Source organism: Rissa tridactyla, chromosome 3 (assembly GCF_028500815.1).
Source record: "Rissa tridactyla isolate bRisTri1 chromosome 3, bRisTri1.patW.cur.20221130, whole genome shotgun sequence".
NCBI classification, from domain to species: Eukaryota; Metazoa; Chordata; class Aves; order Charadriiformes; family Laridae; genus Rissa; species Rissa tridactyla.
The window spans coordinates 54,329,368-54,346,262 of NC_071468.1; the positions used below are offsets into that span (position 1 = coordinate 54,329,368).

At 42.9% G+C, this 16,895-nt stretch overlaps 1 protein-coding gene across 7 annotated transcripts in view; it reads right to left on the reverse strand.

Moving 5' to 3' along the window:
• Positions 1-8,474, reverse strand: part of SHPRH (SNF2 histone linker PHD RING helicase) — a 67,341-nt gene extending 58,867 nt beyond the window's left edge. For 3 of the 7 annotated variants that reach the window (XR_008465290.1, XR_008465289.1, XR_008465291.1), the window contains exons 1-7: positions 8,296-8,473; positions 7,534-7,697; positions 5,401-6,070; positions 4,869-4,998; positions 2,130-2,351; positions 1,741-1,819; positions 789-939 (exon numbers count right to left, since the gene is read on the reverse strand). Coding sequence is in view for 4 of the 7 variants with exons in the window: in XM_054194371.1 (XP_054050346.1) it covers positions 789-939; positions 1,741-1,819; positions 2,130-2,351; positions 4,869-4,998; positions 5,401-6,039 (1,221 nt within the window). In the remaining 3 variants the exon portion in view is untranslated. Of the gene's footprint in view, positions 1-788; positions 940-1,740; positions 1,820-2,129; positions 2,352-4,868; positions 4,999-5,400; positions 6,071-7,516; positions 7,698-8,295 lie in introns of all 7 variants that reach the window. The other 4 variants (XM_054194372.1, XM_054194371.1, XM_054194373.1 and 1 more) reach the window with 4 other exon arrangements.
• Between the last annotated feature and the right edge of the window lie 8,421 nt (positions 8,475-16,895).

Sequence of the window (16,895 nt, forward strand, 5' to 3'; positions counted from 1 at the left end):
AGTTGATGTCCAGATGCTTTAGTGCTAATGCTCCCCTCTTCACACTCCTCAGTGCTGACCCTCTGACACATTTAAGAAGAATCTTAGTCCCTCTTTGAGAATTAGGTCTTTTTAACTGATAAAATTACAAGCAGGCAGGAGATCATTAAGAATAGATGTACAATGAAACTCACTGCCATGAATTCAAAAGGATGGAACCCAGGGAAGTGTTAAGAGTTTGCTAAAGGATAAAGGTTCTCTCCCTTCAGAGAGAATTTTGTGGGTTTAGTGAATGTGCTAAGTTTTCACAGGATGTATGATGAGGAAAGTGGAAAGACGGAAAACTGTTGCTAAAAAAGCCTATTTCCTATATGAAACAGAGGTAAAGCAAAAATCTTTCAGTGAGTTTAAATCATCCCTTCTTTTAGCACAGAACGTATGTCTAATGAATGTTTGATACTCATCAATACAATGATGTGAAAGGGAGAATGATTTCCCATATAGTAGACTAAACTACAAATTTATACACTCCCAGATTGCACATAAACTACCAACAGCCTGTTAACAGCACAGTTGTCTGCTAACACCCTTCAACAACAGCAAACTACCAATCGCTTCTCATGCAAACCATCCCACTATTTATGCCACCAAGTGTCACATCCTACAAAGCAAAAAACTTTCACTGTACTTTAATCCTGCTTTAAGTCGGGACTTCTACAAAGCAGAAAGCAATAAACTCAAGAGAAGTGCATTTCTATTAATTCTGAAAAGTATTTTCTTCATACTAAATCTTATTCTGGTTTTCTTACCTCAGGTAATGTCAGATCATCTTGTTTAATGTCTGGTCGGGTATGAGTCAGAATAAGAGCCAACACTTCTACTGTTTTTCCGAGACCCATCTCATCTGCCAAAATACCCCCAGGCCACTGGGGTCCAGCAATCGGATGCTCACGGATAATACTAAAATTCAAGTATATTCCCAAATGAAAGTCAGTAACTACAGAATGGTGTGACAGAGATGTAAATGTTCAGAGACAGAGAGAATAGCTTCAGCAAGGCAAAGTTTGTAAGGTAAGGCATTATCTCTTATTAGATAAGCTGAGATTGACAAAAGCTAGCAAGCTTTTTGGGTGTACAAATCTGACCAAGACAAATATGTACACCAGAAGTTTTTGGATTTTTTCCCCTCCTAACAGGCCTTGCTTTGCTAACCTTAGCATTGCATAAAATTAGTCTCCAAAAAATTGAAATATATTTATATTCACATGTGTTAAATATCTGAAAGTTATGTAGGGGGAAAAAAAATAAGAAGCAAACTAGCAATCAAAAGGTTCTGTTCTAACCAAATTAATGAGAAAAGTGAAACAGAATTAGTAATGCAATATCCAGCATCAATAAAAAGCATTACACTGCCTCCTTCCCTTAGATTTTAAAATCATTGGATCAGAAGGTCAAAGCCTCCAATGCTCTAATTTAAAAAAGTGTTAATCTTAAAATGACAAATTTGCATTGAAATTAAAAAAAAGCTTTAAGAATTATGTCTTCAACTCAAGATTTACATATTTACCTGTGCACTATATAGTCCAGTTTGTCCCCTTTTTTTTTCCAAATTAAAGATATCACTGTTCTAATTCTTTAGTTGCCAACCGAAAAGTGGCAGTTATGGATTAGCTTATATCCTCCAAGCAAAAGCTGCCAATAAGGTTTTCACAAAGTACAACCTTGAGGTGTTCTCAGAAAGAGATAACTATAAAAACATACCAGCCAGTAAATGGATTATAGTAGATTTTTACTCCATCCAGAGTGGTGACCTCCCGCCATAAGAAGTGCAGTGCATTTTCTATGGAGAAAGAGTTCATGTTACCATTATGAGGTTTCTCTATAAACAGCACATTGCTTAGAATTACTCACAGCCTTACTATGACATTTAGAGACAAAAAGCAGATGTCTACCTCCGCAGTGCTTCATGACCAACAAGGGACATCAACTCCTGTTCAGCAGTTTGGTTTATCATTTAGCATACTACCAAAAAAACAGCTTTTATAAAAACAGTAATGAAACAATTAACAAAGCTTCTAATCAAACAGCAAGAAAACATTACTGCTGACAATACAATGCCACCTTCCTCAATTTATGCAATTTTTCCAGACCTAAATACTTGCCACTGCTTGTGAGGTTCTCTCGGTGAAGCATCCAGTTGACGGCATCACTTTGGTATGGCCTCAGGATAGGAATTAATGCAGGATGCTGCACATCCTCTCTCAGTAACTGGATATCCTGCTGATGGGTGTGCCTTACAAAGTCATAAAGCTCTTCAATATTTTGTCGCTCTAGTTCTGTGTCAGATTCTTCCTCATCTTCCTCCAGCTCATCTGCATACACGAAGTCATTCAAGATATGCATTACCAATCAACTTTGGTCAACATTTCAGTAAATTTTGCTGCAACTTATTTAGTTAACACATGAAAGCAAGCAAAGCAAAACATCATTTAAACATATGTCATGGCTGCACCCGACTCAGACAGCAGCAGTAAGAAACAATGAGCATTACGTTCCTGAAAGTTAAGATCAACATGCTATCACGATCACAGAAGTATACACAATCAGCAAAGCTCTTCCTTTAGAATTTAGAGATAGAATGACCAGACCTGATTTATTTAATAAAGACCTTCCACCAAACATTTCCAACTGATACAGAACCACAAATAACTCACATTTCAGATGTAAATGTTAACATTGGCTGATGATCTTATAGAAGGGGTGAAATCACAGTGGGTTGTCAAGGATCTCTAAATTTTTTTATGATAACATATTAAAAAAAAAAACAACAGGAGATTCTCTTCATTGAGCTTTCATGTTAATTTTAAATTATCCATCTGAATAAGAAAACTGCAGCAGTAGGACAAAATGAAATTCTCACCACTTGCACCATTGCAGAAATTCAGACATGGTATACTTTAGAAATTAAAATCCCACCTCAAGAGAAGTATGTACCCTCTAGGACAGAAGGCCTACGCTTCTTTTCTAGCCTCTAGGAAAGAAGGTCTTGTGCTTACGTATATTTTTTACATGATTTGGATATATGGACATACACAGAACTTAAGCACTATAGACCAAAAAGCAACAAAAAATTCAAGGGTCAGCATTTTAGGAAACTGACATAAGATGAGGGAACAAAAGACTTGGCAAGTTTTAACAGTGTTTTAGGTCTCAAATTAAAAACATCAGTACCAATAGAACTGTTTTTAGTACTTACCTAGGAACAGCTGTACAACTCTATAGTTTAAAGAAAGACACTAACCATAGCTAGTACTGGAGATAAATCCACCTTGCAGAATTTTTCTTAAAAAAAAAATTAATATAAATTCAGAAGCACATCAAGGCGTCAGCATTTTCAGCACAAAGTGACCTTAAGGTATACTTAAAAGTATAATATCATATTGACAAAAAGAAAACAGATAATAGCTGGCAGAATCCAATCAAATTATGATGCCCCACATAACGATGATGCCTCGTGCTAACAAAGAGATATCCCTGGCACAAACACTAGAGAGCTTAATCTTAAAATAAAGTTTGGAGGATGCCTTTAGGATTCTTTTACGGAAAAAGCTTTTCTTCATTCAAATAAATGGTGAAGGTGAAGAATGATTTCCAAAACAAACAGCAGGAAATGATGTGCCTATGTATGGCAGCCATCAGCGCCCTCCCCTAATCCCTTTAAGTCAATGGAACAATTCCAGTGCTTCACAAGGGAAAAGAGAATTCTGAAAGACATTAAGTTTCTACAAATTCATGAAAACTGTAACTATAAAGACTTGTAATCTAAACGAGGCAACCAGAGTGCACAGGTGGGGCTGTTAATGTTCCAGCCAAAGGAAAAGCACCAAGCAGAGCATGCAGCTTTATATACTACAGAAACAGTTTCAAGGGCTCCTCTCACACATATGCCTCACTTCATGGAAAGGACAGAGATATTAGAGTCATTGCAGAGTATAACTTTGATCAATTAAGTTGATCTATAATGACACCTATCATCATACTGGCTAATATAAGATTTTCAAATCTCATGTTTCAGAGCATAATAAATTGACTTCTATATAAACTAAGTCTATCCAGAATTTTACAGGGGAGCAAATACTACAATATACTTCCCCCTGACAGAGCAGGGTCACTGAGAGCAGGCTGCACAGGAATGAGTCCAGGCGGGTTTTGAATGTCTCCAGAGATGGAGACTCCACCACCTCCCTGGGCAGCCTGTCCCAGTGCTCTGACACCCTCAAAGTAAAGAAGTTCCTCCTGATGTTTAGGTGGAACTTGCTATGCTCAAGTTTGTGCCCAGTACCTCTTGTCCTGTCCCTGGGCACCACTGAAAAGAGCCAGGCCCCATCCTCCTGACACCCACCCTTTAAGTATTTATAAGTGTTGATAAGATCCCCACTCAGTCATCTTTTTTCCAGACTGGAGAGACCCAAATCCTTCAGCCTTTCTTCCTAAGAGAGATGTTCTAGTCCCCTAATCATCTTGGTAGCCCTTTGCTGTGCCCTCTCCAGCAGTTCCCTACCCCTCTTGAACCGGGGAGCCCAGAACTGGACACAGTACTCCGGATGCAGCCTCACCCAAAATGGTAAGGACTCAAACTTCTATGTGCCTCAGTGCCTTATCTGTAGAGAAGGAATGTTAACACCTGTAATTTGACCATAAGCTAATTAGCATATGATTACTGGACAGACAACAATATGGAGAGAATTACCCAATAATATTACCTTGAAAATAAAGTTGCTCTACATGGCAGGAATAACTTACTATTTTCTCTTACATATAAAACTACTAAAAAAAGATACACTTTAATAACAAAAAATATTCATCAACATTCAACTGAATCACATTACCTGGAATTAAAAAACTATAGAACTTTTCCATGAGTTTCTGAATCAGCTGATTAGCTTTTTTGGGTCTTCCACCTCCATCACTGAGAAACTCTGGTTTACTTAGCCCAGCTTCCAGCAGGTAAATTCCGACCTGTGAAATGGTTACACAGTTAGTAATTTAATTAACTTTTGCAATGACAGAATGTTATAAACAGAAGAGTATGAAAATAACAACAGTGCTTTGAAAGTTAGCAGACATAGACAGATATAATAAATCTACTAAAAGTCACCATATAGAGGATACAGTACATTGCAGTTAAAAGCTTCTTTGATTCCTTTGTGTAATGCATTACTAACGGTGCAACAGTAAAAAGAAATTTTTAGGAAAAAAACCACTGGAAATATTTACATAAGCATGTAGAAACTATCTATGTTCATCACATTATAAAAATATATGGTAGCTGCCAGACTTCATTGTTCAGAGGTTTTTATTTTATATTTCAAACCAAATAGAAGAATTTCTAAAATGCAAAACAAATATATGAACCCATACCTTTAAAGCTTGAGCTTCTCCAGGTCTTTGATAAAGTCCAATTATCTTTTTCTTTTGCAACCACCTCAAGCCTTCCAATATTTCACCACCTAAAGTTGGTTCCACCAAAATACATTGTTCATAAGCACCCTGGTATTCTTTTGTTTCATTACTGTACTCTTCTTCACTTCTTTCATGAACACAGACCTGCAGCTGATCATCAGAGTCTCCTTTCAAAGTAAAGCTCCTTTCATGGAATTCATCAGTTAGAATTTGCTCAGAAGGAAGATGAAGAGCAAATTCTCCCAACAAAGCTTTCCAGGACCCATCTGCACGGTATGGCAAGACTATAATATTTAGCTGTACTGACACGGGAGGCAAGATGGAATAAGAGTCATCTTCATCGTTAACTGTCAAAAACTTAACAGATTTTGAGCCACTGCCTTCTTTTTGAATGAGATCTTCATCAGTGCTATCATCATTTATAACAATGAAGGATGCAGAAGAAGTGCTTGGACCTGGAATGTGGTCGTCATTAGTCACTTCATCATCTAATGTTATCACCTCATTTCTCCGGTCTTCATGCATATTCCAGCAGAGCTTTTTCTTTTTCTCCTCATCTACTTTTGATGGAGGTGCACGTTTTCGACGACTACTCATTTTGTCGTTTTCTCAAATGTATTTTCAGCCTCTGTGAGATTAAATACATTAGTCAGCAATAAGTATTACAAAATCAAATGTCCACACTGAAATTTCACTATGCAGTGGCCACTAAACTTGCAAAAGGTTTGGACATAGACATATGCACCAAGAAATCTAACTGTACAAAAGAGACCTAGTTTTACAGAGCCTCTCCCGTCCCTGTGCCATCACAAAAAGCTGGACATGAAGAATTTGTCTTACCATTTTGACAGCTACAGAGATCAACAGGAATGCTACATTTCACAACTGTTACAATCTTGTGGGACAGATATAAAATGAGAAACTGTGAAATCCCTCAAAGGCAAGGGTGGAAGGAGACAGCAAAAGAAACTCCACAAACAAAAGTGCAGGAAGTACAGGAGATTCACGGGCAGGTGTGCAGAAAATACACAACGTTCTTCCTTACTTTCAAGGCCTACATTGAGATGAAACTTTAAGCAAATTTGGCAAAAGGGTAGTTTGAAGCTGACATGATATAAAATATGGTTTAGAGCCTAAGCCATCAAGTTCTGTCCTTAGAAGTCCCTAACGGCCTTCCTAGTAGAATCAAATCCTTTATTTTCCTAGGAAGCTGTGCATCCTAGGACCCGGATATACAAACTGCTTGCAGAGAAGCCCTTACTTATTCTGTTGTGCATTTAAGTATGACCAATCAGCAAATCAGCATAGTCTTACTGATTTTGACTAACTGCAAGGCTTGGTCAAGATACAAGTACAACTCCTTGACTGAACGTGGGCACTGAACAGATTTTGTGGATAAAATACTGGAAAATAAAGTACACATGCTAAACAATACACATGAAGAAGCAGATTATGGAATATTAGTTTCCCAGATGTGTCTAATAACTACATACTCAAAACTACATGGTCACACTTAAGTACTCAAACAAGTTTTAACTTAAAAAAAAAAAAACAACCCACAACTGTTTTTATAAGGAGACTGAACACAGCAATAGATTTATGACCTCATATTACAGCTCTGTCTTTGTCAGCAAAGACATGAAAATATTTAGGTGTCCATGTCAATTCAGCTTCCGCATACAGTTTTTAAAGAAATATAGGAAGATGAAAGGCAAATATACTAAGCTACTAAATCCAGTGTATCACATCCTAGTGTTAAAAGGCTTTATGCTGGAATAGGACAGAATTACTAGAATTCTGAATAATTTTAAAAGGGCCCCCTGAAAAAAAAAAAAACAAAAACCAAACAAACCCAACAAACAAAAAACTAAATAAAGCAAACCCAAACAAACTCTAAATTTTATAGTTCAGGAAAGTCAAAAGAAACATTCAGAAATACACAAATCCTGCTGCTTGTGAGTTTCAAACACAACAGAATTAGGGAAAGGACACATCTGAGTTTTTCAGAACAGTACTCCCTCACAGAGCGCTGCTGACACTAAGCGAAGCAAACCCCAACGGCGAGCGCACGTACCATAACACTGCACTTACACCAAAGAAAGAAGGACGCCTGCACCGCCAGGTCTGTACTCGCGCACCAACTTTAGCACCACCCTCCGACGCGTAAACCAGGGAGAACTGCTCCGCGCGAGTAGGTCCGTTAAAAAACTCCGGCGGCCGGGAGACGGCCGTGCCTCCAACGCGAAGCAACACACCTGCGAACCGAAGCGCGGCAGGTAACGCTGCCCGAGGGCCAGGCTTTAGAGCTGCCTTTCGTTCGGGCGTGCAGAAGCAGCCGGCGGCTGTGCTCCCCATCCCCGGTGCCGCTGCCAAGCCCCCGGCGCCCGACCCCGCTCCGTCGCCGGGACGCGGGCAGGTCTCGCTGCCCATTGACGAGGAAAGTTACTTGAAACTCGGGAAGGAGCGGCCAGCAGCGGGGGAGAGCGCTTCACCTCCCGCCACACCTGATGCCGGAGAGCGCCCTGGAGGCCGCGGTCACCCGCCCACCGCTGCGAACCCCCGCCGTTACCACACGGCCCCCCAGGCCCAGCCGAGAAACGAGCAGCCGGCCCGGAGAAACCCATCGCACAGGCCCCGGGGACGCCCGGCCGCGCTGCCGCCCCGCCACCCCGCAAGGCCGCCCCGCCGCACTACGGCCCGCAGGTCGCGGGGCCCGCAGGGCGAGCAGGCAGGCAGACCGGCCGGACACCGCCCTCCCGGGTCCGGGGGATGGCCCCCCGGCTGCGACCCCCGGAGCTGCGGGGGTGAGGTGTGTGTGGGGGAGATAAACAGAGACAACCACCACCAACGTACCGAAGGGGTAACGCTGCAGCCCTAGCAGCCACGGCTCCTTCCCAGCTCGGGGCAGGCCCCCCTGCGCGGCGGCGGCGGCTGGGAGTGCGTGGCTGGGTCGGGGGACGGGCTGGCGACCCCTGGGCCGGTGGCACAGCGGGAAGAAGTCCCCGGCCAGGGGAGGGGGAGCGGGGACGGACAGGGGGGTGCGCGCGCACCCGCCCTGGCCCGTCCGGCAGCCAATGGGATGTGGGGAAGGTGACAGTTCGCCCCGCCCAGCGGAAAAAACAGCGGGGGATTGGCGGGCGGGGAGCGGCGCAGGCGCAGAGGCGGCACCGTGGGCAAAGGGGGCGTGGAAAGCGCGGTTTGCCCTCAGTGGGGAGGGGCTGGGGGAGGGCCAAGAACGAGGCTGTGGCGCGCGCAGGCGCTGGCGGCCTCGCGTGCCCGTCAGTCTGTCAGAGCAAAGGCTTGTGGCACAATGGCGGCGTCGGGGGTGGGTTATGCCCGCGAAGAACGAGGCAGGAGGGTATTGGGTAGGGTGGAGGCCCAAGCAGGGCTTGTGAGATGTTCGGGGTCTCAGCACAAGAAGGATATGGAGCTGTTGGAGCGGCTCCAGAGGAGGGCCACAAAGATGAGGGCTGGAGCACCTCTCCTATGAAGACAGGCTGAGAGAGCTGGGGTTGTTCAGCCTGGAGAAGAGAAGGCTCTGGGGAGACCTTACAGCGGCCTTCTAGTACCTGAAGGGGACCTACAGGAAAGCTGGGGAGGGGCTGTTTGCAAGGGCAGGTAGCGATAGGACGAGGGACAATGGTTTAAACTAGAGCAGGGTAGGTTTAGATTAGACATTAGGAAGAAGTTCTTTACAGTGAGGGTGGTGAGACACTGGAACAGGTTGCCCAGAGAGGTGGTGGAGGCCCCATCCCTGGAGACATTCAAGGCCGGGTTTGATGAGGCTGTGAGCAACCTGATCTAGTTGAAGATGTCCCTGCTCACTGCAGGGGGGTTGGACTAGATGACCTGCAAAGGTCCTTTCCAATATATTCTGTGATTCTATGATTCTGCAGCAGGTGTTTGCGTGAGAGGTGATGGAAGCAAGGCCACCCAGGGGGGAACTAATGCAAACCTTTTGTCTCAAGTGGCTTTAAGTGCCAGTACTCACACTGATCGTGCTTGTGTCGTTGCTTTAAAAAGTCTATTGGGTTTAGAAACTGTGGTGAAGCAGAGGAGATGCCATCTGGTTTCCGTGGGCAATCACACACAGGAAAAGGCGACACCAAGAAATGCTTTCTCAAAGTAGTGGTGATGGTGGAAACCTCGATGTGATTCATGAGGTGAAACGCTGTTGGGAGCAAAGAGAGGGGCACAAAGGTCTGTCCAGAGTGGATCTCTGGGCAATTAGCCCTGTAGAAAGGGAAAATTAGTCAAATTAATTTTTAATGACAAATATCACTTCAATAAAAACTATGGCAATATTTATCTTGAGAAATATGTGGATCCATGCTTAGGGACTTAAAACAGCTGTAAATACACAAATTGGAAAGCGATTTACAGTAAGAAGGTGTTTGTTGTTTTTTTTCTTACAGCAATCCTTTCAACCATTTGTTAGTCTTTACAAATCGATTAATTACTTGTCTGTGTCTGATTCTCCACCATTTTCAGCCCTTTTGGAAGGGTAAGGCCCCTGTGGGTTCAATGGAGCTGCTGAAAACCATGGTGTGCAGTAGCAAAGGGAGCCTTCAGAGTGTTAGCCCTTATGCTGTAGTGGTTTGGCTGTTTCAGTTCACAATGTTTAGTTTGCTATGTGAGCCTTTGGCATTCCTATAAGAAAATTCACTTAGAAATTGTCACTCAGTCCTACATTATAACAATAAATTACTGTGGAACAGAGACAAAAGGGAAGACACTAGTGTACGTTGGTAAGTGTACGTTGGTAACTGGAATAATAGCAACTGAGGGAGGGGATGAAGAGTGAGCAAACCTATTTTTTCGGGAGGTTCCTGGGCCCGCAGCTCAGTGAGGCCCGTGGCCTGGCAGGGCTGTGGGGAGCCCTGCTGTGGCATTCTTGGGTCAGGGGCTGGTGGCCCTGGGGGCTGATGTGCGGTCCTGGGCTGTGGGGGAGCCCTGGGGGCCCAGGCAGGGACAATCAGGGCTGGTGGTGCCCTGAGGATGCTGATGCTGGTGAGTACTTGCCGGTGCTGCAGCCACAGCTGTACTGCTGGCAAGTTTTCTGGCAACTGTGTGAAGAAATTGTTTGGGACGTGGAAAAAGAGCTAATTTTTCTCAAAGTAGGAAGAAGTTCCTATTAGTTCGAAAAGCTTAAGGTTGGATCACCCTGGAGGTGGCTCATCACACGTCCCCATGCCCCATGCTACAATCTTGCCTCCAGTGATCCGTGGCCCACCGGCTCTCTGTGTTACACCCTGTGCTGCCAAGCTGGTGGCTTAGAGTTGCCTTGTGAGGTTTTCTGTCTTTCTCCTAAGGAGAAGGTCTTCATAAAAGATTCTGCTCCTGGGTTTTTTTGTTGTTTTTTTTTTTAATGGAGCCTTTTATTTCTGAATGTGCCTTTTGTGATTTAGCTGTTGATTCAGCCAGTAAGATGGTGAGCAGTTGAAGTTAGGCGCTTCTCTAAGAATTTATGAAGCTACTGTGTTTCATTCCCACCTCCTGGCATGCAGCCATATGCTTGGGCAGGCAGCTCACTTTAAAGGGATGACACCCAGGTTTGTGTTGCAAGATATGAACATCAGATTTTCCCATCCTGAACTGGCTCTCGATGACAGGAGTCAGGGCAGGCAGAGGACAGCAACTCCTGTCGTGGTTACTGAGGTGAGGAGATCATAAAAGTGGTATGCTGTCATCCGGGACAGCATGGATTCCCCCCACGTGGGACCTCAAATGTGGGACTCCTCATGCAAGTGTTCTGCACCTGCTGTTGATGACCTGATGCTGTGAGAAAGTCTCACCAGTGACTGCTGCTCGTCCTCCTCCACTTGATGAAGTCTGGGCTCTACCAGCAATGGGAAAGGGGAAAGAAAAGGGAAGTTCTGACAGGTGGAACGATCCCCCTTGCCTGCAGTCTCTACCCAAGGGTACCTGGGAATATAGACTTCACCTAGTCTATTGCAGATTGCTTGCCTTTTCATTTTGGGTTTGGATGGCTCCAAGGACAGGCCTCTGATGTTAAGTTCACCTAGGAATACTAGCACCAGTGGCAACGCATTGCATGACTGTCCAGTTATTGCAACAAGAGACTCAAGAGGTGTGTCAGGCCTGTGCCTTTATAAAGTGTATGGAGAGCTTGTAACAGACATCAGTGAAACAGAGGGAAACACAAAAGGTTTCCAGATTATTGTCATGCTGAAGGTCAGTCCTGCTTAAATGCAGACTGGGCATAGCTCCTTCCAAAAGGCCTTAGATGCAATATAGGCTGTGCCGCTTGCCCAGGAGCTAGCTGTATCCACTGGTATGCCTGATAAAGGCTACACAGGTGTAGCCTAAAAGGCATCCTATAAGAATCCGTAATTGCTGTCAAATCTGACTAAGGTTAGTAATAGAAAACAGCTTTATTAATGTCCTGGGATCTACAATTAGCAATAAAGCTAGCAAGGAACATTGTGGTATTCTACTGTGGTAACCTAAGCAGGTAAATCCTGCTTAAATGTGATGGATCTACCCTGACATCAACTACAAAAAGCTCTTCGTGAGAAGTGAATATTCTGAAAATCTGAAGGAATGCTAAAGTTTTGGCACAGGCTTCATCCACTTCTGAATCCAGTAGCTGATGAATCATCCAGAGAAATTTTCCCGACCTCCTTGAAACTGAAAAGCGCATTACAGATGTAATGTTCTAGCAGTAACTATCTTATCTAGCCCTTACTCTAGCTTCCCTGGGAACTGGTGACCATCAAAACATTTCCCCTTTCCCACTAAAAGCTCAAAGAGCACTTCCTTGACTCAGACTTCTCCAATACAAGTACATGGCAGCACAAAAAGGAACAGGCAAAAGTGGCTGAACCAAAACATTACATTGCCTATTCTCCTGTGGGAAAAGAATGAAAGAAAAATACATGACAGATGGTAGCCAAATCACTCACCCGTTATTAGAAACTGGTCCAACGGCATACACTTCAAGAATTCATATAGAAACAGCAGACAACAATCCGTGCTTCAGCGAGCTCTATTCACAGGCTAAGGGCTGTGAATCTCTTAAAAAAAGTCCTTGTCTTTAAGTTAACTTTTGTATTTCTATATTGTGCATGTCTTCTATTTAACAATTTCCTCTCCAGGGTTGGGATTTGTGCTTTCTTTGGTAGTGACGGTGTTTTTTTAAGACTTTTAATGTAGAGCACTTCTGAAAGTGAACTTTATTTTCTCATCTGGATGTCATAAAAATTAGTAAGCAAGAAAGGAGCCCTCCTGCTTTCAGAAGAGGGGAAAATACAATGGCACCAAGAGGGTGCCTGTTCTGCATAATGATTTCTGTCTGAGGCTCTCTTTTTCTCTCACCCCCATTCTGTAGGAAATATCTTCCTTGGTTCTCAGGATAAACAGGCTGTATTTTGAAATGAGGGTCAAGAGCAGGTGGAAGAACGCCCGTTTCTATTCAGCAGCTAGTGACTAAGGATCCCAGTGATTAGAACCTGGTAATTTCCCTCCTGTTCTAAACAACTTGAATGCATGAAAGAAGATAATTGCCATTTAATTTAATGAAGTAGAAAGGAACAGTATGAAGAGAAGAAAACATGACAAAATGAGACCATGTGGGTTTTTTGACATCACTTGAGAGCATAGCCTCCCTTGCCAATGGACAAAAATTCCCCTTTGCTCTCAGTAGCAACTCTTAAATCCCAGAAAGAGTAATTAAATAAAAGCAGGAGACACACTACTTTGCAAAGGGTTTCTTTTTTGAGGGAGGATGGAGAAAAGAGTGTGTTAGTTGACGTGAGATTTTAGAGTCCTTTCCACTGATATTTTAATTGCGAAGGCAAGCGGAAGTTTTCTAAAGAAAATCAAAATCGTATTTGTCTCCAGATTGGTTCTGGTGGCAGGAACTGTGAATGGCTGCAGTAAAAGAATAAAACTGAGGGCAGATAGACTGTATTCCCTGCACTACAGTGACGGTACGTTATGCTGAAGAGCTAACTGAGCATCTGTGTGCCTCGGCAAACTAGGTAGAAAACCACTGGCTGTGTTAATTGGTTTGTTAACTAGCAGGAAAAATCTTTTGACTTCTATAGATAAAAATCACCGTATGATAGAAATGAAAAGGTGGACCCCAGTGGAGGCATAATATGGTTCCAGTCTATTACAGCTAAATAAACTCGTGGTCAGTATTCTGTGCCTTGGTAGGAAATTATGGTTATAGGTTCAACTCTACCCAACTTCCATGGTGTTTAAAAATAATTTAGCTATCATAGTGGGACTTTTAAAATGTTATCATGTAACTGCTGCCATCCACAGCGCATAATACTGCTTCAGGCAAAAGAGTAGAAGATTTAAATGTTTTTCAGAGAGCTACAAAGAGCAGAGTATTTTTGTGTGCCAAAAGCAATCATGTAAGCCAGTGGGCTCACTCCCCGACACGCAGGGAACAATACCATGGAGCCACAGGATGGCAAGCCTCTCTTTTTTCACTTCTTCAGGGCTTCAGCTCTGTTTCTTCAAAATAGCAAAGTCCAATATACCACTCGTGCCCTTCTGCCTGTTAACACAGCATCTCCTGGAGGAATCTATCTGCGCCCCACGGAATAGCACTCTTCGGGCCATCTGTCTCAGCTCACGTGTAGGCACAATTCTTATACACCCTTGTCCATCTGCCGCTCAGTTGAGCTACGTGCTGGTTTTGTGAAAACCAGGTGATACACCTGACCTCGGGACTGACGGTAGCAGCTGATCAGTCACTGGTGGGAGTTAAGCCCATCTCCCTTTTTCCAAGAGAAAAGGACACTTAAAAAGACTATCTAAATATAGAGCAGGAAAAAAAAAATAACCATGTCATTGCATCTAGGACATCGTCTAGAGTTACTATGTAGGATTTGGAATCCAGTTCTTGGAGTTATTTAAATATATACCTAAATAAGGGGTTTGCTTTAATATTGCTTTTATGAGCCTTTATTTTTTTACATAACAAAAATGCGGAAAGGAAAAGTTTGCAGTTCCTGACAAAAAGCAAGCCCTCTAATAAAACTGGAATTAAGTAAATAAAATGTTTATTATAAAATCAGTAAAAACATTTGGAAATTTGGGCTCAAAATGTAAATGTTTATAACATAATACGTGGCACAGTGGTTTGGAGGAGAGCTGAAGGACACTCATGACAGAGGGATATTTCAGACATTATCTATTAGAGATACCTTTCTTGGCAGTGAAAAATCTTTATTTTCACACTCTGGCAAGAGAAGATTTGAATTCATAGCTGACTCTCTAATACAAAAATTAAGCCAGTCGAAACTTCTTTGTGCAAAATTCTTATCTGTGGTCTGGACTATAGATAAAAAGGCAATTCAAAATTAAATCGAAACAAAAATGTACAGTCTTCTGGGATAATTTTGACCACTTTTCTCATACAGAAGTGAGAAGCAGTCTTGGTATTTTCTGTCAAAATACAAACTTCATCAGGGATGTTACTTCCTTCATTCATAAAATTCAAAGTACAGAAAGATCTGCAGTACTTAAGTCACAAACCAATGTATTTCTTTAACACAGATTAAAATCTGCCTCCAAAGATGTGTTCTTCAAGTTTAGCACGGTTTGATGTTAAAATTAGTTCGTAAAGATTGACATAGCTTCATGGCAGAAGATTAATAATCACTGTCTTTAGAGGAGTATTATATTCAATTACCTGTCCAAAATTCACCTTTGAGCCCAGCTGGATGATTACCCTGCCTCAGAAGAAGCACCTGGTTTTACTGGGGGGTAGGACATACGTAGCCCGCACCACCCAGGCTGGGTTCCGACTCTGAGCTGCGGGAGCAGGCGGTGCCGAATCACCGATTGCACAGGGCACGAAACAGCCGAGGGGATATCACAAAGCTGTCAGTGAGCTACCCGGTGCCTCAGGGCAGCTACACCTTACCTGGATGTTGTTAGTGCCAGACAGCATTTCTGGTAGAAGGCACGGGGATATTTCTATCTATCTGCAGTGTGTGAGGTGGTTGGATGCTATGCGGCACGACGCCCTAAGGGAATTACAGCGAGGCAGGTCTCAGCTGGGCAGCAGAACTGGCTGCTTTGTGCTGCTAATGCAATGGGATCTGGTCTCTTAGAACTCTTCTCTGAAAGCCACAGTAATTCTGGAACAGGAGAGGCCCAAGCGTGGTAGTATGAGGCTGATGCTGCCAATCAGGGAGAAATGTTAAGGAACCAGAAGCCTCTAGACCCCCTGCTGTGTGAGGCACTGTGGGTCCCTGGAGCAAGTGTCTATTACAGAGGTGCCTAAAGCATCCCTGAGCTGACCTTGTACTTTGGCCTGGGGCATTAATTCACCAAGGCAGCAACCTTAGCTAATGAGAAAGAATATTTTTTCTGGATATAAATGTCATTGTACTTCCAATATTACATATACTTACACTTATTAGTCAAACTATGTTTTTGCCTGTCTTTGGCCTAAAACTTAGAAATGCAATGAGCAACGAGCAATGAGAAGTTGGTTTGGGGCCCCAAATGCGTGTTCAGTTCTGTTTTTCTACATGGTACCACAGGGAGCCCAACCTAGTGGGGATGGATGGAATGATCCAAGTAGATGAGCAGCTCTAGTTTGTGGTTTATAACCAGCGCAAGTGGTGCAAGCAATTTAAGTACTTTAGTTTTGGTACTTCTGTACCTAATCGTCTTTTCCAAATGCAGAAATTTGTAATAGAATTTTTCTTTAATCTCCAATATCTGTAGGTATTCTCTTTTCATTACTCTCTACTCTGCCTTTCCCCATCCAACCAAACCCTGCTGCCTGGATTGTGCTCTAGCTGTAAAACAATAACAAATAATTCCATATCCACTGTACTCCAACTAGGGTAGATGAATAATCTGTTATGTAGCACTACACTTACAAAGTTTGTACACAAATTTCAATAATAAACAATGCTTCAACCTGTTCTCCTTCCTGCTTTCAGTGCTCTGAGGGGTTTTCTTTTTGTCTTGTTTTATTCTAAGGCATTTTCCTACACGGTGTCCCATCTGTGTACCACAGGACTGTTGGTGCTTCTTACCTGGGGTTGGTAGCATCCACCTTCTCTGGCTGGGGAAATGAGTCAGCAGAAGTGACTGTGCACCACTGAACACAGTCTCAGGGGAAAAAAAACACCACCTTGTCACACAATAAAACAATGAAATATTGCATCTCACAACCCTGCTTGCGTGAAAATAAACCTTTTTAATTGAGGAGGTAATTGGGAGGTGCAAAGAGATGGGAGAATAGTCTTTTATTTGAAAAATGATTGTGAGAGAAAGTAACGTGGTCAGAGCAAAATAAATCTTTTCCATTTTTCCCAACAAATTATTACTTTTCATTAACTTCAGTTTGTTTCTCTAGGCAATAGGAACAGAATACAAAAATGTTGCAAAAAAATACTCTCCTAGGATGCTTATGGACCTGCAGATGTTCCTAATAGATGAAGTCCTGGGTC